The sequence below is a fragment of the Exophiala viscosa genome (assembly GCF_022695815.1).
Source record: "Exophiala viscosa unplaced genomic scaffold EDD37scaffold_6, whole genome shotgun sequence".
Taxonomy (NCBI): domain Eukaryota; kingdom Fungi; phylum Ascomycota; class Eurotiomycetes; order Chaetothyriales; family Herpotrichiellaceae; genus Exophiala; species Exophiala viscosa.
The window spans coordinates 1,228,956-1,251,622 of NW_026944358.1; the positions used below are offsets into that span (position 1 = coordinate 1,228,956).

General features: G+C 50.8%; 8 protein-coding genes across 8 annotated transcripts; 3 read left to right on the top strand and 5 right to left on the bottom strand.

Annotated features, from left to right (window-relative positions):
* Positions 1–1,274: 1,274 nt before the first annotated feature.
* Positions 1,275–3,001, top strand: EDD37DRAFT_564936 (chitin synthase-domain-containing protein; the record flags this gene model as incomplete). The annotated part of the gene is made up of 3 exons (XM_062814027.1): positions 1,275–1,402; positions 1,449–2,719; positions 2,769–3,001. Coding segments are annotated over 3 exons (1,632 nt in total), but the record flags the coding sequence as incomplete, so codon positions are not given.
* Positions 3,002–4,189: 1,188 nt separating this feature from the next.
* EDD37DRAFT_441649 (putative xylanase 3) lies at positions 4,190–5,874 on the bottom strand. The gene has a single exon (XM_062812766.1). The coding sequence runs from the start codon at positions 5,574–5,576 to the stop codon at positions 4,335–4,337; it is 1,242 nt and encodes a 413-aa protein (XP_062669732.1). The 5' UTR covers positions 5,577–5,874; the 3' UTR covers positions 4,190–4,334.
* A 932-nt stretch (positions 5,875–6,806) lies between these two features.
* Positions 6,807–7,759, bottom strand: EDD37DRAFT_565095 (uncharacterized protein; the record flags this gene model as incomplete). Its single annotated transcript, XM_062814037.1, has 2 exons — positions 6,807–7,276; positions 7,348–7,759. 2 exons carry the CDS (start codon positions 7,757–7,759, stop codon positions 6,807–6,809), a joined length of 882 nt encoding a protein of 293 aa, XP_062669733.1.
* Positions 7,760–10,020: 2,261 nt separating this feature from the next.
* EDD37DRAFT_650929 (uncharacterized protein) lies at positions 10,021–11,553 on the bottom strand (the record flags this gene model as incomplete). Its single annotated transcript, XM_062818298.1, has 1 exon — positions 10,021–11,553. The coding sequence occupies one exon, from the start codon at positions 11,551–11,553 to the stop codon at positions 10,021–10,023; it is 1,533 nt and encodes a 510-aa protein (XP_062669734.1).
* Positions 11,554–12,600: 1,047 nt separating this feature from the next.
* On the bottom strand, positions 12,601–14,091 carry EDD37DRAFT_650930 (uncharacterized protein; the record flags this gene model as incomplete). Its single annotated transcript, XM_062818299.1, has 3 exons — positions 12,601–13,243; positions 13,292–13,889; positions 13,944–14,091. 3 exons carry the CDS (start codon positions 14,089–14,091, stop codon positions 12,601–12,603), a joined length of 1,389 nt encoding a protein of 462 aa, XP_062669735.1.
* Positions 14,092–14,934: 843 nt separating this feature from the next.
* EDD37DRAFT_441691 (cell division cycle protein 37) lies at positions 14,935–16,810 on the bottom strand. The gene has a single exon (XM_062812768.1). It carries the CDS (start codon positions 16,600–16,602, stop codon positions 15,037–15,039), a length of 1,566 nt encoding a protein of 521 aa, XP_062669736.1. The 5' UTR covers positions 16,603–16,810; the 3' UTR covers positions 14,935–15,036.
* Positions 16,811–17,323: 513 nt separating this feature from the next.
* On the top strand, positions 17,324–19,543 carry EDD37DRAFT_565139 (ABC transport system ATP-binding protein; the record flags this gene model as incomplete). The annotated part of the gene is made up of 1 exon (XM_062814041.1): positions 17,324–19,543. The coding sequence occupies one exon, from the start codon at positions 17,324–17,326 to the stop codon at positions 19,541–19,543; it is 2,220 nt and encodes a 739-aa protein (XP_062669737.1).
* A 563-nt stretch (positions 19,544–20,106) lies between these two features.
* On the top strand, positions 20,107–21,612 carry EDD37DRAFT_650933 (diacylglycerol O-acyltransferase; the record flags this gene model as incomplete). The annotated part of the gene is made up of 1 exon (XM_062818300.1): positions 20,107–21,612. The coding sequence occupies one exon, from the start codon at positions 20,107–20,109 to the stop codon at positions 21,610–21,612; it is 1,506 nt and encodes a 501-aa protein (XP_062669738.1).
* Between the last annotated feature and the right edge of the window lie 1,055 nt (positions 21,613–22,667).

Consider the following 22,667-nt stretch of genomic DNA (forward strand, 5'->3'; position numbering starts at 1 on the left):
CCTCGCACGACTTCAGCACTAGGTACCTTTGGCTACCATTAAAGCCAGCCGCGGATCTCCTCGTCGCCGCGTAGGGTAGACGAGAGCCTTCGCTCACACATTACGCGAGAAACACTAGTAACTTTTGGCTAGGCTTCATGGCTACCTGAACCTCCATTTGTAGAAGTAGAGAATGCGTGCTACGATGGTCATGAACAGCAAGTACAGCTCTACCACTGGGAAGCCATCAAGGCCCAGCTAAGTGGGGCGCTTGTCTCTATTGACTATGGAAAATAGTAACAGCATCAGCACGCCGTCTGCTTCTCAAGCCTCTGCAATAGTCTTTGTACCACACGGCGCGCGGGCGGATGCCATTCGGCAACTGTGTTATCCCTCAATTCAGCTAGCGCATCGGTGGGCCTCGTTAGATGGCTACAGATAATCATGGCAGTAACTTAGGTCATTTGGCCGTGGCTGACCGTCTTTTTCTCAGCTCCGAACATTGATTCCATGAAAGGGTGAACTGTGTCGAAAGAGGTCGTTCTAGCCTCTCGGCATCTCTTCTAGTTAGACGAAGCTGAAATCTTGTAAAGGCGAATTGCAAACGTGAGAACTGTGCCCCCAAAGACTCTTACTCTAGGACTCTTGCAAGTCCCTTTCCATCAGTGTTGAACTTTTGCGGAGACTCACCTGAGCCGACTTATCTTTACCTTTGACATGGAGCATTTCAAGAAGAGCAGCAATGAAACTCGCGACAATGACCGTTTGCCCCAGACTACAGGTAGGCTCTTCCCACTGACAACATTCCGGTGATCAACCAAGCCAGAGCCTAACCTTCCATGCCAGATGCGAGTCGCGATATGGACATCACGACATCAACGATTAGCACTGAGCCACCAGCTTCAACGATCGTTCCTGCAACAGAGACTAGACACTCAGCACGTTCGTTTTCAATGGAAGCGCAGAAGCCACTACCACTTGAGATACCAGAAAAAACCGGCGTCGCAACTCGACAACCATCGGGGGTGTACAGCGTCAGAGTTCCCAGAAAGCTGACCAAAAAGGCCCGAGGAAGACAACAGAACGAAGTGGGACTGGGGCCCCCCAAACCACTCACTCCCCCTTCTACCGAAAGCTCGTCAAGTGATTCAGCTTCAAGTAGCCGTGGTAGGAGTGTGAATTCTCCAGCTGACGCCCATTACGAAAATGCACCAATTCGACAAGGCCCTACGGTGTTGCCAAATTTGTGGACCGTGCAGGATCTGTCCCCGTCCGAAGAGGCATCCCCCCAGAAGATGGGACAATACGTATCACAAGTGCCTGTGGACCCAAGGTATAACGCAGAAGAAGAACTGAAGACTGCGGGCAAATGGAGAGTTGGGCGAGAGAGGATATACCTGATTGCCGCCGTAATTGCCATTAAGTGAGTGTCTGGAACCTGAACTAAAGGCTTTCTGCTGACATCACAGTTTCATGTTTATCTTTGCGACCTGGAGGTGGCCGATGTACTACTACATCTATCTGCCATTCATCACCATCACTGTCTTCCTAAACTCCGTCATGGTCTGCTCTCTAGTGTTGAACGCCATACGGTTTAGTATATGGAAACCAAAAAAACTCGTACCAGCAAAGCTTGAGGATCTTGTGTATCTTTTGCCGTGTTACAACGAAACACCACAAGAGCTCACAAAGTCATTGGACTCATTGGTAGACCAAATCGACGTTGACCAGCACAAGAAGGCGGTCATCATCATTGTAGATGGTCGAGTACGTGGGCCTGGCATGGAGAAGACAAGTGGGGAATTTCTCCTAGACGACCTGCTCCTCGACCGCAAGTCACGGCACTACATCAAGGACGCGTATATCACGTGGACCCATGAACAGATGGATGTGGAAGTCCAACAAGGCACGTACCGAGGACTTCCCTACTATTGTATTGTCAAACAGCAAAATCAGGGCAAACGCGATAGTCTCATTGTCTTACGGTCCTTTCTTTACAAGTACAACCTTCGTACTGAGAAGCCGAAAGTCATCCTCAGCCCCCAATTCTTTGGGGAAATGGCTTCATTCCTTGCTTCGGATTCTGGAATTGCGCATGCCGACTGCCTTATTGGTATGGACGGCGATACAATATTCGAAGAAACCTGTGTTTCGGAGCTTCTCAAAGAAAGTCGCTACCCTAACACAGTTGGCGTCTGCGGCTATGTCTCCGTCGACTTCACAGGCAGCCAGTGGGGTCTGTGGAATTTGTACCAATCAGCAGAGTACACCATCTCGCAGGGTCTCCGCCGTCTACATCAATCCATGGTGACCAACAAAGTCTCATGCTTACCGGGATGTTGCCAGCTGCTCAAGGTCTGCGAAACCACCTGCGGAGACAAGATACTCATAGATCTCTTTGGATACTGTCCGAAGCCGACTGACAGTTTACTCAAACACACACGAGCCACAGCTAGCGAAGATCGGAATCACGTTTGTCTCATGCTTTCCGCCTTTCCCAAGGCACAGACTCGACAAGCACTTAGAGCACGTGCATACACGGATGTGCCTCATTCATGGTCCGTTTTCCTATCGCAAAGACGACGCTGGACACTTGGAGCTACGTCTAACGATCTGTTCCTTGTTTTTGCGCCTGGAATCTATTGGTTCGAGCGGATCCTTGCAATCGCCAATTGTCTTGTCTGGTTCATCAACATATTCGTCTTTGCCTCTCTCGGTGCGCTGATCGCAGCGATCCTTTGTATGTCTAGCAAAACCCGAAATCTTTTCACCACTAACAAGTCTTATAGTCGTTGAAGGATGGATCATCATGTGCTTTGCATCCGTCATGCTAGTACCAGTCACGTATTACATCTGCATCATATTTTGGCTGCCGCGTACCTTTCGTGAAAAGGTTCAGTACGCCTGTGGATGTCTGATGTACATCTGTGGCGGACCGTTCATCAATATCATGGTTCTCTGCTACGCTCTCTACTACGTCGACTCCTTTGGCTGGGGCAAGACCCGCAAAGTCGTCGCAGATGGCACGGTATCCAACAAAGTCGCTGTCCGTGTTGATGAGGAGAAAGAAATCGGGTTACGCAGCACTGGTCGCTCACGCCAACAGCACGACTCTGTTGTCATTCTCGGCAATAATCCCTATGCTATGAAAATGCTGAAAGCATGCGCGCCGCACTATCGTACCACTGTGTTCGACTCCTCAGAAGAGTCCGCAGATAGGGCTCGTCATTATTTCTCCGGTACAGAAGAGTACAGCGTCAAAATTACATCAGACGAAGAAGAGCTAGCGCACGCCAATGTCTACCTGATCACCTCACCTTTTCTTCCTTCACTAACAGGCCCCTCTCAAGGGGGATTGGACCTGCAACATGCTTTAGAGATTGTCGCCCGCCATGTCAAACCGGACAACATTGTTATGATCGAGACAGCTGCCTCTGTGGGCACGACTCGCAACTCTCTGCAGCAATTTGAATACCGTGGAGTGATTACTGGCTACTCCCCTGCCCCGTCTGTCAATTCTATGGAACGCAAGTTCACGGACGGAACTAAAATGCTTTCCGTCCTGAATGCGAAGAACTTGCATCTCATTGAGCGATTCTACCAACGCTTCTTCGCGAAAACAGTCGCTCTTCCCAGTCCCGAGTCAGCCGAGATGTTCCACCTGCTGGAGACCGCCCTCCAACACTCCCAAGGTATAGTCGAAACCAATGCTGAGAGCCCTCCAGATGCGATGGAGTTACATGCCAATCTTCGTCGGATCTCTTCTTTGTGGAAAGAATTCATCATCGAGGCAGAGAATGGTCTTGGCATGATGCCTCTCAATTCAACAGAGAATGTTCTAGACAGGGGGAAGGCACTCACAAACTCGGAACAAGATCTGGACATTACACCTATGAAAAGCAAACAGATCCGCCGCGATAGACATGTAGATTTGGGCCACGTCCCAGTTGTATCATCCAGAGAGGAGACAGGGTTCCAGAAGAGCTGTGAGCTGAGGTATCCGATGTGCCAACAGCCATCGATGCCTACAGAAGTGCACTGAACATGAACGACGTGTATTGCACATTGGCTGTTTAGGGTTCTATTGGAACAAGATCACATTCTTTTAGGAGTGAGAAACGGATTGGGATACGGCATCGAAGGCTGAATAAGGGTTTGCTGATAATATATAATACTCTGCGACCTAAACACTCCTTGCCACGCGTGAAAGCCCCCCCAAAGTATAGTATAAGTTGTCCATGTATCCTATACCAATCTATACACCCTCTGTCGCTCATGCTAATTGGTTGTCCTGCAGTCCCTGCACAGTCCGTATAAAGCACTGCCCATTATTGTCTCGTACCCTCCCCACGTCATCAAAACGTACTTGCAAGGGCCAGCCCCAGCCCCAGAGCATACATGGACATCCATTCGGTCTTTCTCATCGTTGAGGCCGCCTGGGAAACCAGAACAGGGAATCCTGCCGCGGGGATGTCATCCACAGCACAGACACGATGGCAGTGGCTTTCTCGCTTTGCAACAAAATTGACGTTGCGTCGAAACTTGTCAATACCTTCCAGTTTGTAGCCGTCAGCTGGTCCTGATTTATTGAAAACCATGTCAATCCACTGGATGTCGAGATAAGCTGCAGATCCAAGGCTCATGTTACCAGACCAATCACCACCATTGCTCCATAGGTTAAGTACAAGATAGCTGGGTAGGTATGGGACCCCATACTCCTTGTCCAAGAGCCATTGACCGTCAGCATACCAAGAGCTCATTTGTGGCCTCCAATCCAGCCGATGGGTGACCCATTCCGACCAGACAATCGGGGCTGGAAGGTCAAGCTCGGTGCTGGCTCCTGGCACATCATATCCATCGCTACCAACTGATGGTTGGTTGGTATATCGGATATGATTGGGTGGGTCCCGGGTTAAAATCTCAATGTCGGACTCCTGGCTGTCATTCAGGTAGGTGAACATGCCAGCGACGACACCAGTAGCACCACGGACGCGAGCACGGAAGCGTACAGAAGCGTGGAGGACATTTCGTTGCAGGCCTTCGAGTTCGGCGGTGGAAGTAAAGTCCTCGGCACGGTAGGCACGCAGTGTGAGATGTGACGTGGATGACTCCAGGAGATCACGTTGGATGAAGACGTTTTGAGGTGAGTTTTGCACAGTCACTGGATAGTCTGGTCCTTCGCGCTCATGGCCCCAGGTCTGGATTTTCCAGTCCTTGGCGAATGTGCTAGAGTTGAGGTATCCTTGCTGGCCAGGTTCATCGCCATTAGACTGAGAGTTTGTAACGTTAGCAGGTTCATGATCATAGACGCTGTCGCCGGCAATATCTCGGAAGTCGTAGAAGCGATGATATTCGAAGAAAGCAGGCGAACGGCCACTGGTGACATAGCAATCACAGTCGGGTGAATTGTCGTGCAGGCTCCTGGCAGAGACTTGGATCGCATGCTTGTCGAGTACAATGGCCAAAAGAAATAGGAAGAGAATGGTCCTCGATGATTGGATCATCTGGCGGCTCCCGAGAATCCAGTCCTGGGGACTGGCAACGGTAAAGAACACAACAGTAAAGGACAAATGGGTTGGCTTCAGACTTGGGGTCATGGATTGGTACCTTCAGTGAAGATTGTACTCCAGGTATGGGCTCCGGCCAGTTGATCAGGAGCAGATAGAATCTCACACCAGACAGAGTACTCTAGGTTCGTGCAAGGCAAGGAGATTGCGCTTGGATCAGAACAAGAGGGAGTTGCATGTCCACTAGGCACCATGTATGTCTCAGCCACCAAGTTTTGATCTCGAGACAAGCAGCAGCACGCTCTCTTGCAAGGAAGCCTGTGTGCATGTAATCCCAGAAGACCGACTACTCATAGATTACCAGAGGCAGATACACGTGGCGTGAAATGAAGCCAAGGTGCGCGACTCAAGAACAGTACGAGGAGGCCAAGATATGATACGAGGTCCGCCAAGACACAAGAAGCGAGGTGCGGCTCAGCGTTGGCTTAGCAGACGTGTCTCAGCCACAGGGAAAATAATTACATAATAGGTATTGTACAATGCTTGCTGGGCAGGCCTCGTCAAGCGGGAAACCCCTGGATACGAACAAGATACGAGAATACAGGGACGGAGACAGGGCAGGGAAGGAGACCGCGACGAAGCGCATGATCGGATAACGAAAATGGCGTCCACGAGGAAGCTGTGCGCACAAGCGAATGCTTGATTGTCGAATGCAGACAGAAAGCTGGAGATGGGGTCTTGGTACGATGTAGTGGGGGGTGGGTCAGTGCTGCCCTGGTTGCGGGGAAAAAAGACCTCGGCCAGCTCGAACGCCTCAGAAGAAAATCCCAGAAGCTACCAACGAGACGAGATGGGTTTGCCAAGCGTCGGTACCATTGTCTGCATCCATCCAGGAAGCAGCGTCAGTCTGATCTGAATACGAAAAGTGAAAGCAAGTCTGGTACCAATGGTACTCCGGCCCACAGCCACCCAACGAGACCACCGAATGCTGGATGCATCCACGTGGTAATCCAAGCGAGTAGCCTGACTTAGCTTGCGTTTGGCACGAATTACGTTGGTAATCTTCGCATGTTCACAACCAACACTTTCTCACGGGTCAGCATCTTGTGCTAACGACCAACAAGTTCCCACCCGAAGCTGGCCACAACCACTCCGCAATGAGCATTGAGACTGGAATGCGTTGTGCAACTGCGTGGCTTCCTGGCGGAAACTTTGCAAGGACTTCCAAGCAATGGCTACCTGGACAAGCCGTCCACAATGATTGAAAAGTGCTGAACTCGATCTCGCCTACGACATGATAAACTTAAGACACACTGTTCATTATTTAGCTATCTCCACCGTCACTGTCCTCACTCCACTGTAACGATTCATAAGAACAGGCTCAGTCCGTGAATCATCCACAGCGCGGCAAGCAGAGGGTAGAGTGAAGGATAAGTAAACATTGCCAAAGATGTGCTGTTGAGAGATTTCTAAATTATGCGTGCTTAGTAAACTGAGAACCATCACAAAGTACTCCAGACTTACCAATGCAGACGCTGGAGGAGCTCCTCCAGCAGATCGATACCAGTTCTCGGGTGGATCGCCCAAGCACTCTCCCACGGTCACGGACGTGCCATAATTAAGGAACTTCATATAGTCGAGCATGTAATTAGTCAGATTGTAGGCTGTTTGGTAGAGGATGTCGTGATTGATCGCAACTGTGTTGATCGAGAGATTCTTCGCCTGCTCCATCTGGTCGACGAAGCTGTCTTTTGCCATCTGAATGAGCGTCGGATCATCATACAAGTAGTCTGGTTCGAGCAACGACGTTAGTGCATGCTCCAGGATGAGAGTAAGGGACTGGAGCTGGAAAGGAACGAACCGTGCGTGACAAGTGTATAGAGGGTGATGTGGTATCCCATCTTCTTCATAATGGCTTGGCAGGTGGTATTGCATTCCGAGTACGGTGGACGCATATACATTGGAAAGAAACCAAGTATGTTCCTGAAAGCCATCTCGTTGTAATGCATCTGGTTGATCATGTGTTCCTCGCTCATCTCGGTCAGATTCTGGTGTGTCCAGGTATGGCTCGCTATTTGGTGGCCGTCGGCATGCATTCTGCGAATTAGTGCTGGATAGCCAGTTTCCTCAACGTCTATCTGGCCTTTCCCGAGGTTATTTCCGGTGATGAAAAAGGTTGCCTTTGCATTGTAACTGGCGAGGACGTCTAAAAGATGCCAGGTAAAGTTGTAAGGACCATCATCGAACGTCAACGCGATATGATCGTTTGACATGCACTGTGATATACCGACCCCTTCATAAGAGACGTTGCCGACCAAGGGACGCTCGATCTGAAGAGTGTCAGTCCCAAGGGGCTTCTGATTCGCATCGCAACCATCGCTATAGCCAAGTTGGCAAGCTGGTCCCGAACAATAGTGATAACCCCTCCCACTTTGGTCTCGATCAGTATTTTGCATTTCTCAAAGTTCGACCTGGGACTGACCAATTACCCCCTATAGAGCAGCTTCACAGAGCGGTCAGCATACACATGGTCGGCAATGATTTGGTAACTCCCACCAATATCCTGGATCACAGACACCCACACCTGGGCCACACTTCTTTACTGTAGGCGAGGGCGGGTTTTTCCATTTCCGAGGCACGAGAGAATGTTTCACCTGGTTTTGTGTAGGCCCGATCAGAGGAGTTCGAGGTGGTGTCTGGAATGGCGCCAAACTAGCAAGAGAATCTCTCCCTCGAAGGATCTTGAGAGGTGCTATTTGTGCTTCTACCTGTTGCTCAAGTGTCATGAAGGCAAGGAAAGTGATCAGATAGTGGAACTTCATTGCTGCGTGTGTACTTGGACAACCCGGTAGAACGCAGCTAAAGACTTGGATGATTGTTCTTCACGCGATATGGTTTCTAAATGTTTTGATAGAAGCTTTGGGCAGCATTACTTACTGGCCTCGCAATTGCGTTCCAAACCTCCAGCTTCAGATCATAGTCTAGAAGTTTTTGTCCAGAAACGTGTAAAGTGGATCTACCTGACCTGGACCGGAAATGGTCCTTGAGGTCCTCCATGCTCAGACTCCGGTTTAGGGAGTTACACCACCCAAGGCAAGCTGAAGGAGATAATGCGCCACACCATAATGATATTCCCGTCCTCGATTGTAACTTGAGCATGCACTATCCGACCAGAATTAATCGAGATCAAGTAGACCTGCTCGTGCTAAGACAAAATTGGGAGGTGGAGATATGCCGAGCCCAATTCTTACCGACTTCCGTCTGACAGCCAGAACAAGTACCTCTGCTACAGACCAAATGCAGCATGAAATGACTGGCATGTATGGGGCGGGTATGGTATCTGGCTCAACACGGTATTGTCAGATGGTCTTCTACCATTTGCTATGTAAGCGCGTGTGTCGTAACGGTTCCACCTTATTGACTTTCCTACCTAGGCACTTAGGGCCCTTTGCGCTAAGAGACACGAGGTTGTCCAGACCACCATCTCGCTCGCTCATCTTTCCCCTGGCTCCCAGACGAGGCGACCCTCTGACCCATGATCGGTCAGTGACTAGTCACCACGACTCGCCAAGGCTTGGCTCCTAGTTAGGCGAGTTCAGTTTGTCAATTCTTACAGGAATGCAAGGACTGAGAGCGGGAGTTGGTAGTGATCGTCAACTTCTGCACTCTTTGTACAAACCCACTCAAGATCGCGTAGTGACACATCTGCAGTGACACATTCTGCAGGGTGTCCAAGCGATCGAAGATTGAGACGGCGCTTCTGTAGTGTACGTCTTCGTGCAGGATCGCCTGTCATTTTGCTTCACGAGAAGCTTGAGGACATTTCGCATTACGACAAGCACTGGGTTTGGTCACCTAAGCGCCGAGCCACCGCTATAGAGAAGTTGAGGTTTGGTTTGCAGCTAGGTTTTGATGGTCCATTTGTAGGGTGGGCACATAGGTCACAGCTGGGGTACAGCGGGGATGCCTTGAGACCATGCCTGGCAGGAGATTCTACCGTCTACTCTACCTATCGCAGAGTGTCTCAAAACAACCATGGAAGTGCCCACGGCTGGCTATACCGGGAAAATCCTGAAAGAGACACGCTATCTTGATGGGTTACTCGTTCTGGGATTTGCGTTCTTGCAGTGCAGAGCGAGAACAGCATCTTACTAGTAGGGTAGTCTAAGTAGCCCGCTGCAATACAGCATTCTTGACTGATGATAAGACGCAGCGCTTTCGAGCGCCCGCGCACAAGGCCGGCAACGAACAGGATATACAGGACCTTAACAGGAATAGAATGCACTAGAATGATGTGACGACTGTGCAGGAGCCATATCGATTCATACATAGTGGCTCCAACTATTATTGCATCGTCTTTATTTTTCATACACGTTTTATTGAACAAGGTTGGGTGCTTCGCTCTATGCGCGCCACTCAGGAGCTGCCCACTTCTCGAAGTCCGAGTAGAACATAAAGTCCACGGTAGTTGCTAGGTTGGGCGGACGCTCTCTCAGTCAAAGGCCTGTCTGGGTGCTGAAGAGACGCCCAACGGCTAATTACCATGGTGATTCGAAAGTCTCATATCGAGTCGCCTCAGGAGCGCGTACCCCTGCGATGCTGTCCACTCTTTGCCATAGGGGCCGACATCGATCATGAGCTCCGCCATAGCACGAAGGGACAACTCGTGACGGGTATCGAGGTTGCGGAACTTTGACTGCGCTCCAAGGACATATTCGCATCCATACAGGGCTAGGGCGAAGACGTCTTCCGGTATGAAGCAGAGGCTGTAGCTGGACAGTGGGTTTAGTTCCACCAAAACCGAACATAGATCAACCACTGCCTCGATAGAGGGGTCGATGAGGCTCGATTCTGTACCGGGCGCGATGCCAGAAGTTGACCAGGACTGGCAGAGTTCCGTCGCCTGTCCACTAATGCAGAAGCGTGTGAAGCGGTAGAAAGCGTCAAGAGGCTCATAGGATCCGCGTTTCGTCCACCCGGGGGACCATTCTTGATACCAAGTATCCAGATCGTCAGCCAACTTCTTGAGCATGGTTGATGGTTGATGTGGGCTGAAGTCTGCTATGTTGGAAGTTGGACAAGACTGGGGGCTGCGAAACTCGGAACCAACATGCGAGAGGCGTTCACAGATCAAGCACAGCTCGACTTGTGCGATGATCGGACCAATTACTTGGTCTGTGAGGTAGTCGCGAAAGATATATTTGCTAGTGTAGATATCCGGGTCCGCCTTGAATACGTGCAATGGGTTCGCCAACCAAGTGCGATAATGGATAATCGTGTACATCCATAGCCGACAGAGATACTCTCTAACGCGCGGGTGTTTGCGGACATCACAGTCCCTTGAACGGTGCTCCAAAAGCCTGGCGACGTCTCGGGATGCTTCCTGTGCTGTTGATGCAGAAGCAAGCCTGTCCCACATTGCCCTCAAGACATCGGTGGCAAGAGGCCAATCCGAAACTTCCCGATTAGAGAAGGTTAGGTGGAATGTTGGCATTGTCCAGTTGTACAAGACAGCAATTACTTGGAAAGCAATCCACCTTGACTTTTCGTTGCTTTCCTCCACGCATTGCTTCAAGCCCGACAAGATGGCTGGGGCAAGCCTTGCCCGAACAGTCCTGCAGCCAGGTACAAAGCCTGCAGCAACATAGGCCATACTGTTGGAGAGTAGGCATTCGCCATTCCTGGCCATGTCCTCATATGACGGGATATCCTCTGTGCGTAGGATTGGTACCCATCTTAGCAAATTTTCGACGAAGAAATCATATAGTTCCGTGAGTTCTCTTGCATCTGGAAATTGTGGCATCAGAGGCCCGCGACATAGCTCTTCTGGAGATGACGCACGAAGTGATTCTGGTGTTGGCATTGAACGAGAAACGCAGGCATCGATCTCCGATGAAAGCGGATATCTAGCCGTGCAATCCATGTTCGTGACGAAGTCAGGGGCTAGAGGTGCTGTTGCTGTCTTTTGTTGGTGTTGCAGTAGACGGCCAAGTTTCTCGATACGTTGGAAGATGGACTTCTGATACACAACATGTCTGCAAATAGCCTCTTTGGAGTTCGCCGGCATAAAGCCAGGAAGCTAGCCTGAACCTCTTCCAGCTAGATGCCGCCTCAGAGAGAGGATATACATTGAAGACTGGAATGAAGGACCCAAGCTCACTCCAGGAGCCTTATAGGCCCGGAAACTACGTTGTTATAGGGTACATCTGTTTCGCTCTTCAGCTCGTCTTGACGCCAATAAGAGGGGTCCAACCACCAACCAAAAAACGCACCTCCACAAGACCATCAACAATCTTAGTGCACTTGGCGAGCCAAGTCAGACGAGGGATCCATGATCTTAGGCCCGCCACCCTGTCGGCAAACATGCGTGGAGTGTGGCAACGCACTGATGGTGGCGAGACGGTTATCTTTGACACTGAACTGCCTAGACATCACTGTTGGTTATCCTGTGTGGGTGAGAGGTGCCAAGAGCTCATGCCGTGATAACCTGGAATGAGATGTCTTCTGCTCATGCAGGGAACCCGGGAACAGTAGGCAGATCACAATCAGATTGAGCTTCAACTCATCTGCCAAGTCAATTCGAGATCATCTGGCCTCACGACAGGTCAACGATCATGCTGAGCTTGGCGCAGAGCATCACTGAACATCATGCCCATTGGCATCGGCTTCTGAGAACGTCAGAAGTGCTAACAAGTCCATGTTCGAAGCCATGGCGAAGATTCAGCAACTGTTCATCGACCCTATAGAACAATGTAGTCAAGCGACCATTAATGTGAGTAAGCATCAAAGCAATTGGAATGTTGAAGCTTGCAAACCGTCAGCTATACTGATGTGAGAGCTTTTCTCCCGTGAAGTTCCAACACCTCTCCTGCCTGCAATGGATGTACACTTCAACATTCCCAGCCACCATCCGCTGGACAAATCGGCTTCGTATGCCTTTGTGCCCTAAGCTGCCAAAGTCCCTGAGCACCAACTTCCGATGTTTTCCAAGTAGTGCATAACTTTCAGCTATGTTGAAAAGAAGGTGCCTATCAGCTGGGCTCCCCCACCTCATGCTACCTTTCCTGTGGCTACGTTGCCAAGGTTCGCAGAAAGGTGTCGCTCTGTGCCTGACTCAATCATCACCATACTCATTCCCAGCATAGATGCTCGTGTCCAGATCAGTCGACCGACGCGTTAGAGGTATCCCACTTCCATTGGTTGTTGCCATACCCATATCTTGCACCAATGTGTAGTTCGGTGGCGGAGTCAAAAGGGCCATTTCTGAACTCTGCATCATGCTCTTCTTCTCCGCAGCTGCCTTGGATCGTCCTGGCGTAGGGGTCTGCATTCCTGGCTCAGCATCAACGTCGACGTCCTCCATACCAAACATGGGGTATGACAAACGGTGAAGTGATGGCGTGATGGGTTGCTTCCAAAAGTCAAAGAGCGCCAGCCATGGAAGCCAGGCCAAAAGAAAGCGGTGGAGAAAGGACCTGCGTGGACGGCCTGTTGTTCCTGGTGCAACAATAGGAGTGCGGCATTCATCCTTGTCCTGCTTACGCCAGGGCTTTTCCTCGGTGATAATGACATAAACAACTCGTGCCAGGCTGATGAGTCCAATGCCCATAGGAATTAGTTGACCGGGCCCGGTCAGACCCTTTATTCCCACGACATCGTCGATGTGGTTTAAGTTGAGGGTGAACTCGATTTGTACCATGGAGAATACAATCCAGAAGAGATTGAAGCAGGACAGTATGATATACCAGTGAGAAAGCCTGCAAGCCGGGTCAATGGAGAGACCAAAATTCATACGGAATACTTACTCTCGCTTCGTCAGGTCGAGGTCTGCCTCAGGAATCAAGTCCCAGCTTACAGGGATCCTTCGGAGTCGACGCGAAATGTATGCCACACCGCCTGCAAGGGCAGCCAGCGCCATGATGCCGTAATAAACCACCAAACCAATACTCAATCCCAAATTGATGCCTCTTGCTCCCCATTCTTCGGCGTTCATGGGCGTAATGAAGAACGTCTGCAAGCCACCGCAATCCTTGCGACGATCGCATTCGGGTAGTCCGTCTTGAACCCCTTCGACCCAGAACCAGACAGCGTAGCTACTGATCATGCCTAAAAGCACAAGTCGGTAGTGTGTACCAATGCCGCCAAAGTGTTTGCGACCTCCGAGGCCTTCGGTACGGTAGTACATAGTCCGATAGCCCCAGAGTGACATGACACTGAAGACGAAGCCCATGCACAGCTGATTGATCACAAGGACGTCCACCGTGCGGATGCCCTCTTTCTTCAGCGAGTAGCCGAAGACAGTGGCGAAGAGAGCCGATAGGAAAATAGAGTTGGTCTCCAACGTGCCGACGATTTCGCTGCCGAGGAAATTGTTCGCAAACCACGAACTGAGCCAGGATGCATCTGAGGTGGAAGTACGTCAGCAAGGTGTCATCGATGCAGTTGGACAATCAATACAGATACCCATGCGCACACCCAGGCCATAGTAGTCGGTGTTTCCTGCCAGCGCGCAGTCATCTTCCTCAGGCTTCTCCGTACATAATTGCCCCTCGGCGTAGGCAAGTCCAAGAAAGATAGCAGTGAAAATCAGTCGACGCGGCAACATTGTTCGAAGTGTCGTAGACTGATAATCTCATAGAATATGCCTGCTTGCACAAGGGAGAGGATGTGATTGAGACAACTGCCGTAGATCCGAGTGCAGGACATTTATGAGATAGGACGGTAGGCATTGCACATACCTCGCTTGCCCAAGTGACCATTTCTCCACGACCTCACGGTTTGTGCTACCCAGCGAGCTGGACCAGCTATTTCGTGCTGCATGCACAATCAGGCGCGGGCGGTAGGCATCTTCTCATAGCCATAGACAAGAATGGCGTTGTTGCTCGGTCCAGGCCGTCGACTTCAGCCAGCCTCAGGGCGAAGGAGATCACGATTCAGGCAATGACAGGCCGCATCGATACGGGAGATGCACGACCCTAGTCAGTCGGCCCGCTTTAGAGCCAATCTAGGTCATTAGCATTCCCTGTAGATACGCGATCCGAGATAGGCAGGAGTTGATCTTTGTCAAAGAGGTGATTTCCAGGCATCGAAGACGCAAAAGTGCGTTATTCGTGGCCGAGAAGGACATGCGTGTCAAAGGTGGGCGCGATGGTGGCTGGCTTGATTCTGCATGTTGTTCAGGAAAAGTCGAGGGCCGATTCGTTCGGTTGGTGAGGGGTTGAATCTGGGGGTGCAAAGGGATGGGAGGAAACAAGGAAACGTGTTTGGAGATAGGCAGAAGAGCGGAATCATCGAGAACCACGTGGTGTGGACGAAGGTCTTGAGGACAGGTGAGGCTGAGATTCATTCAGCTGCCAAAAATGGCCCCGGTTATCGACATTGAAACGCCGCACACCTGACGCAAGGAAAAGCAGCAGGATGGACTGAAGTGGGACAGCGTCCATCCGACTTGCAGCATTAATCATCACCGGTTTTTGATGCTGATGAGTATGCTTGCTTGCTCAATCCAAATACCTAGGTAGGTATGGTCCTGTACCATGAGTACGATCTCTCATGCTTCCACAGCATCACCAGGCTCGCCTACTGCCTCAATCTCTTTGCCTTTCTCTGCCTTCTTGCGCCTTTCTTCTTCCTCAATCTCTTTCAGTCTCTGCTGGCCCTCTTCGTTGGTGGCGTCAATCACCCCTTCTTGAAGACTCAGCATTCCTCCTTGTCCCAATAGTTCCACAATTTCTTCAGCCTCGTCAACGCTCATCTTCCCAAGCACACCGTTAACCTGGTCTAGGCTACCACTCTCCAGAGCACGTTGAAGTCCAGGCGGAAATCGTTCGTAGATTTCACGAGCTTGCTGTTCAATAGGATCGTCCGATCCGGCTTCTGGCACGTTGATATGAATCTCTGTCCCAGGCTCAACGGCATGCAACTGGATCTGTTCCACGCCCGCAGGATCAGTGCCTTCCTCCTTGTTCAGCTCTGCCGCCCGAACCTTGATTCGTTCGTATGTCTCGGTCAAATCTTTAGTAAATACTTGCTGAGCTTGATGACCTTTGGTAGTGATACGTTTGAAAAACATTCCTACTCCGTCGCGGCCTAGTTGGCGGCAATATTGGATGAGCAGACTCTGGTGCACGCAGCCCTTAGCATAGGTATCCTGCCCTTTCATCTGAGAGTTGAAGGCCTCAATCATCAGCGCGTCCTGTGTACGCTCATTGACGATAGCTGGATGTTCGGTAATGTACTGTAGGCATGCTCGGTAGTCGCCCAATTTGATCTTTGCAAAAGCCTTGCCTTCTGGTGTGAGCTTTAGACTCGTCTCATCCTCCTGGTCGTCGTCTTCGTGCTTCTCAATGAGTGCATCATCTTCGACGTCTGCCTCGGCACCGGACGAGACGCCCTCGTCTGGCGACTTGAGCGCATCCCTGGTCTTAGAGCTGAGCCCCTTTGGTGCATTGAGCAATTCAACCGTCTCGCTCTTAGCCTTCTCCTTCGGCTTGTTTGTTGCGGCAGGCTTCTCTTTTGCCTTGTTGACCGATGAGTAACTGAACCCCTCATGAATATCCTCGCTCGTGATCTTTGCCGTCATCTCCTTCTCAAGCTCTGCCAAACGCTGCAACAGCTGTTGCTGTAACTGCTGGACTTTGGTCAGGTGGCCGCTGACACCTTCAACATAGTCGGTGTATCGGTTGGCTGATTTCTTTGCATCCACTTCCTTCTTGACCTGATCCACCAGTGTCCCCATCATTTTCGAATACCGTGGTTGCGGCTCCTTCTGATGTGTGTAGACCCCCTCGGGTGGTTTCGGTGGTTCATCTTTGGCTGGATCACCTGCGCTCTCGATCAAAGATTGGAAGACAATTTCATCTGGGTTCTTTGTGTTTGCATCTTCTTGATGTTTCTTCAGGGCATCCAGAAGAGCATTGATCCTCTCGAGCAGTCCATCATTGATAATGCGCTCGTACTTGAGTGTTTCGATCTCATGTTTGCGCTGGGCTCGCTGCTCGTGGATTTGACGTTGTTTTGCTCGAATGAAACTCTTTGTGTCGACATTTGGGTGTACCTCAACATCGGAATCATCAGATACCTCGAGCCGGTCCCATTTGTCGTATGAGATAGGCATTGGACAGGTAAGGCTTGTGGTAGTATTGCGGACTGAGGGCTGTGTAAATGTTTATTGTACAGTAAGTTCAGTTTATGCAGTTCGAGTCTTTACTGTTTGTTGTGTTTGGGGTTTCTGCGAGGATTGTTCTAGAACAGAACGCAGTGTAGATGTGGTACGATTGTTTGCAGGGTGAATTCAGGAGCAGCATTACCTCATTATCTTACTCAACTAGCTTCATCTTTGGCACCATGCCCACCAGAAGCTGAGGATCCCCACAATCGCGCTGTTGGCTAATAAAGCTTTTGCGGTGTTAATGATTAATTTCGGGCACTTCTAGCCCCCATTTCGGCCGCGAACTTTCGGAATCGTCATTATGAGACCCGCGTCTCCGTGCGACAGGCACCTTTTCTTCACCACTTCTTCCAACCCGACATACTCACCAAGTGCGCACCTTGCTATTAGTCCAGAGTCGCCGACATGAAGAGAGGGGGAAGGGCCTCCATACCTCGTTAGCGTCTCGTTTAGAGTCTTGCCCGCCGGCATGAACTCAATGCGCAGCTCACTGCTGCTCACATTCAGTCCGTTCAAACATGGCCTCCGACTGCATCAGCTCGACCAAAACATCCTACTTTCTCTATACAACTCGGCACCTCGTCATTCACGGATATTGCGTCGTGACCTACACGGCTACGGGAAAGCGAGCTCTGGCGCTGTGACCTGGGTACGATCTCACGAATGCATGCGCACACCTTTGCGTTTCAATGCTTCGACCTCTCCATTCTTCCGGTCGAGTATAGCCGCACAACTTCGAGGGTTTTCTAGAGGGACGACACTGAAAGAAGCTCCAACGCCAGTAATCAAAGACCAAGTCAGGTCAAAATCCACCGACGATGACGCCGACGAAGAGGAGGCGTTTCACAAAAGTGAGAAGGCAGCCCAGGCATCTCAAGTCAATCTCAGCGCGAGATTGTCCAAGGAAGGGGCTGCAAGCTCGAGTGGCGGATTCGGTGAGGTCTGGCGGTTGATCAAGATCGCTCGACCGGAGGCGGGAGTCCTGGTGTGGGCTTTCATCTTCTTGCTCATTTCGTCCGCGATCACCATGTCTATTCCTTTCTCGATTGGGAAAATCCTGGATATTGCAACTAAAGGAGCGGCTAAGACAGACGGGTCGGAATCCGAAGAGAAATCCGAGATGCTTTTTGGCCTCACCTTGACAACTTTCTACACTGTTCTTGGTGCTGTCCTTGCGACTGGAGCGGCTGCGAATTACGGGCGCATCATCATCCTCCGGATCGTGGGAGAGCGAATTGTGGCTCGTCTCCGATCGAGGCTCTTTCGGCAGACATATGTCCAGAACGCCGAATTCTTCGATGCGAACCGTGTGGGTGACTTGATATCCAGACTCAGTTCTGACACTATCATTGTCGGCAAGTCCATAACCCAGAATCTATCTGATGGATTACGTGCCTTTGTTAGCGGTGCAGCGGGATTTGGCCTCATGGCGTGGGTGTCCCTCAAGTTGACAGGGATTTTAGCGTTGCTGTTCCCTCCAGTTGCTCTGGGCGCATTTTTCTATGGACGAGCGATCCGCAATTTGAGCCGGAAGATACAGAAAAACCTTGGAACATTGACCAAGATCGCTGAAGAGAGGTTGGGCAACGTACGAACTTCGCAAGCATTTGCAGGCGAAATCCTCGAAGTCCATCGCTACAACACCCAAGTACGCAAGATATTTGATTTGGGCAAACGGGAGTCCCTGATCAGTGCAACATTCTTTTCGACGACAGGCTTGATGGGCAACATGACCATCTTGACCTTGCTTTATGTGGGTGGCGGTATGGTTTCGAACGGAACGATCAGCATTGGCGAACTCACCTCTTTTCTCATGTATACAGCATATGCGGGTGGCTCTTTGTTCGGCCTCTCTTCCTTCTACTCCGAGCTCATGAAGGGTGTCGGCGCCGCTTCTCGTCTGTTTGAATTGCAGGATAGGGAGCCGACCATCTCTCCCACGAAGGGTGACAAGGTCGTGTCCGCTCGTGGCCCTATCCGCTTTGAGAACCTGACATTCAGTTATCCGACAAGACCAGCGGTTAAGATCTTCCAGAACCTGGATTTTGAGATTCCTCAGGGTACAAATGTCGCTATTGTTGGGCCTTCTGGTGGCGGCAAGAGTACTATTGCGTCGCTGATCTTGCGATTCTACACGCCCTCCGAAGGTCGTATCCTCATCAACGGCAAGGATATCTCAACCATGAATGTCAAGTCTTTAAGAAGAAAAGTTGGCATTGTTTCGCAAGAGCCAGTCTTGTTCTCTGGCACGATCGCCGAGAACATCGCCTATGGCAGGCCACACGCCACCCGAGCCGAGATTCTCCGCGCTGCCAGGAGAGCAAACTGTTCATTCATCGGCGATTTCCCCGATGGACTTGATACGCACGTTGGCGCCCGAGGTACGCAGCTGTCCGGTGGTCAGAAGCAACGCATTGCCATTGCTCGGGCTCTCGTGAAGCAACCAGACATTTTGATACTGGACGAAGCTACATCTGCTCTCGACGCCGAATCTGAGACGCTTGTCAATGAAGCACTGGCGTCGTTGTTGAAGGGTAGTAACACGACGATCTCGATCGCTCACCGTTTATCCACCATCAAACGATCCGACACTATTATATGCCTCAGCAGCGATGGTCGTGTCGCCGAGATGGGGTCATATAAAGATCTGAGCAACCGTCCAGATGGTGCTTTTACGAAACTCATGGAGTGGCAGATGAGCGGCGGTGAGGCTCCGCCAACGAACATGAACAACTTGGCCATTGGGGCTGAGCATAAAGGACCTCCAAATGAGCAGGATGAGATCGAGGCGGAACTGGAAGAACCCAATGACGGGGAGGCCGAAGACGAAATCGAGGGCAGCAAAGTGCAAGAGACGATCAAGGAGGCCGTGGAAGAGAAAAGGTGATTGATGCAGGTTTTTTCTGCTACAAAGCCGGTCGTGATTGAGCTTTCGTGGTATTGGGAGAGGACCTATTGAGTGCACCCAGCATTGAGTATCATGATGGCCATGCTGTATACATTCTGTTTTTATGAGTTGAATTATAAGTCTCTGCTCTGCAGCCAAGAGATGTTTCGTTCTCATTGCATGTTGCACGTGCCAGATCGCTACAATCCTAATGCTCCCACAAAAAATGACGTTGGTTCCTCAACTGCAGGAAGACTGCATGATGCATCCCCACCAACCTTCACAAAGGTGACAGGATTGCACACAGTACTCGTACTGAACACGGTCTTTCCTAGCATCGGGACCCTTGTTCTGTCTTTCTGCCATCCGCTCACCAATTCTTTATCCTTCCCCAGACTCTAAACCCACGGCAATGTCAGCCTCATCGACTCCATCGTGCCTCCCTCTCATTCCCGTTGGCTGAACGTTGTCCTGGGTGATTGACGGGCGGAGGGCTGGGTTCAAGAGAAGGATACAATACCACAATATTTCCAATCACGATCTATCCCAATCCAAATCACACTATGGCTGCCAATGTCCATACCCTGATCAGGGACACTCAGGATGTCACAGCCAAGGACTTGCTTGACACTCTGGCGCCTGTACAGATTCCCAATGTCAATTACAGCGAGAAGAGAACACCCAAGATCCGCAGCAAGTATCGCCATGTTGCAGCTTCGCACTCCAAGGTCCAGCCATCATGCCTCAGTCATGAGACAACAGATGCTCCTAGCTTCATAGGCTTCCGCAACCTCATGGTCCTTACCATCATTGTCATGAATCTCCGACTAGTGGTCGAGAATGCCCAGAAGTATGGCCTCCTCATTACCGTCAAGATGAATCTGCGAACGTCGGACATCAAGACTGCTCTAATCCTGTACGCCCTAAGTCCCTGCCACCTGTTTGTCGCCTACATCATCGAAAGAGTCGCTATGGAGAACGCCAAAGGTGTGGTTGGCCGGCGGAAAAAGGTCGACCCAGATCAAAGCGGACCAGAGACAGAGAAGGACAAGAAGGATTTCTACTATACCTGGTGGTGGATTGCTGTGGCTCATACTGCCAACGCCTCACTCGCCCTGTTAATATCTAGCTATGTCGTCTACTGTCATATCCACAACCCTGGACTCGGTATGATTAGCGAATTGCACGCCATCGTGGTATGGCTAAAGACCTGCTCTTACGCGTTCACCAATCGAGATCTCCGACACGCGATGCTGCACCCAGGTGGTCCCGAGTCAGCCTTGCCCGAGATCTATTCGAAGTGCCCTTACCCCAAAAATATCACGTTGCCCAACCTATGCTATTTCTGGTGGGCTCCTACCCTGGTTTACCAACCATACTATCCACGGACGGAGAAGATCAGGTGGACATTTCTCTTCAAGCGAGTCGGAGAATGCATGGCTCTCAGCGTTTTCATGTGGCTTGTTTGTGCTCAGTATGCGGTTCCCGTTCTGCGCAACTCGCTCGGTGGGATGGCGTCTCTCGACTTCTCCTCCATTGCAGAACGATTGATGAAATTGTCCACTATATCCCTCATCGTCTGGCTCGCAGGGTTCTTTGCCACGTTCCAATCGTTCCTGAACGCCCTTGCGGAAATCATGAGATTCGGCGATCGGGTGTTTTACGACGACTGGTGGAACAGTACCAACTTGAAAATGTACTGGGCGACATGGAATAAACCGGTCTACCACTTCATGCTCAGACACATCTATTCGCCTCTTGTTGGTCGAGGCTGGTCATCTCGGGCCGCCAGTGCCTGGGTGTTTGTATTTTCGGGATTTCTGCACGAATTGGCGGTAGGTGTACCTTCTCACAATATTCTCGGTGTGGCTTTCCTCGGTATGGTCCTTCAGCTGCCTTTGATACAATGCACGGAACCTTTGGCCAAGAAGGATGGCACCGGCAAAGTCATTGGAAATTGCATCTTCTGGATCAACTTCGTGTTTGTGGGTCAGCCGCTCGCAGCCATGATATACTTCTTCGCCTGGCAAGCAAAATATGGGGACCTAAACCAGTCCAGCGGCAAGTGACCCTCAAATCCACCTGTGTATAGTCATACCTCGTTGGACCTGGATAGTACGGCCGCACCGAATACCGCGTCCATTATGTGATATCTTCCAGCAATGCAGGACGCAGACAGAACAAGATAAAATGCATTGGTCAGCCCGCTGCTGCAATACTTTGCTATTTCTGACTCCCAAATTCCTCGATGGTGCGCCGTGCTGTTGCATGATTTGCTTCGTCCTGTTCTGTATCGAGTCAGATCCGGAGAAAAGGTGGTAACTTGTGATACGGAGCACTTCGAGACAACCACTTTCAAGTTGCAGCAAGTCCACGGCAATTGGTATTTGACAGCCCAACAGTAGAAATCTCGATTGACTCCATAAGCCTCCTAACGAAAAGCTCAAACGCTACAACGGTTGTGTACGAGGGACTTCGAATAGACAAGGAGGAACAATATCCATTTGAACCCGAAAATCCACAGCGGTCAGATAAGTGCCAGACTTTCTCTGAAAATCGCCTCAGTATGCTTGACACCCCCAACTACCTACCATGTACCCGGAAGCCTGCAGGCAGGACTCCCTTTTCTATCGACGTGCGCAGTACCCACGGATCAGTGGCATTGAACGCCAGCCACTGCCTGAACAATGTTCTTCCCTGCCATCTCCACACAAGATTAGAGATAATGCTCGTGACCGTGAAGACGCTGAGCGCCAATGCTACTCGTACCCCCTCGCAGGTCGATACCTTGGTGCCTGATCGGCAGTACGGAGAATAGAGTGTAACAAGAAAGGTCGGCAGCGCCACGAAGCAGATAAACGGAGGTATGCTCCAAATCGCCGCAGGTTGCCGTGGATGTCGTCGAAGAAGATGTCTGGGATCCTTGATTGGGGGCCAGTTTGAACGGTCTGCAAAAGCGAAGTTAGCAAGTTGTTGGGTTTACAGCCCTGCTCAGGATAGTGGTCTCGATATAGCATCCAGGTCGTCTTACCGTAGTCCAGAAAGACTCTGCGGACAGGTTCTGTTAGAATATTGAAGTCCACCGAGTGCGAGATATCCGCCGCGACTCCGCGCTTGCCCTGGC

Coding starts and splice junctions, on each gene's coding strand:
- EDD37DRAFT_441649 (XM_062812766.1), bottom strand. CDS start 5,576: ATGACCCCAAGTCTGAAGCCAACCCATTTGTCCTTTACTGTTGTGTTC.
- EDD37DRAFT_441691 (XM_062812768.1), bottom strand. CDS start 16,602: ATGCCTATCTCATACGACAAATGGGACCGGCTCGAGGTATCTGATGAT.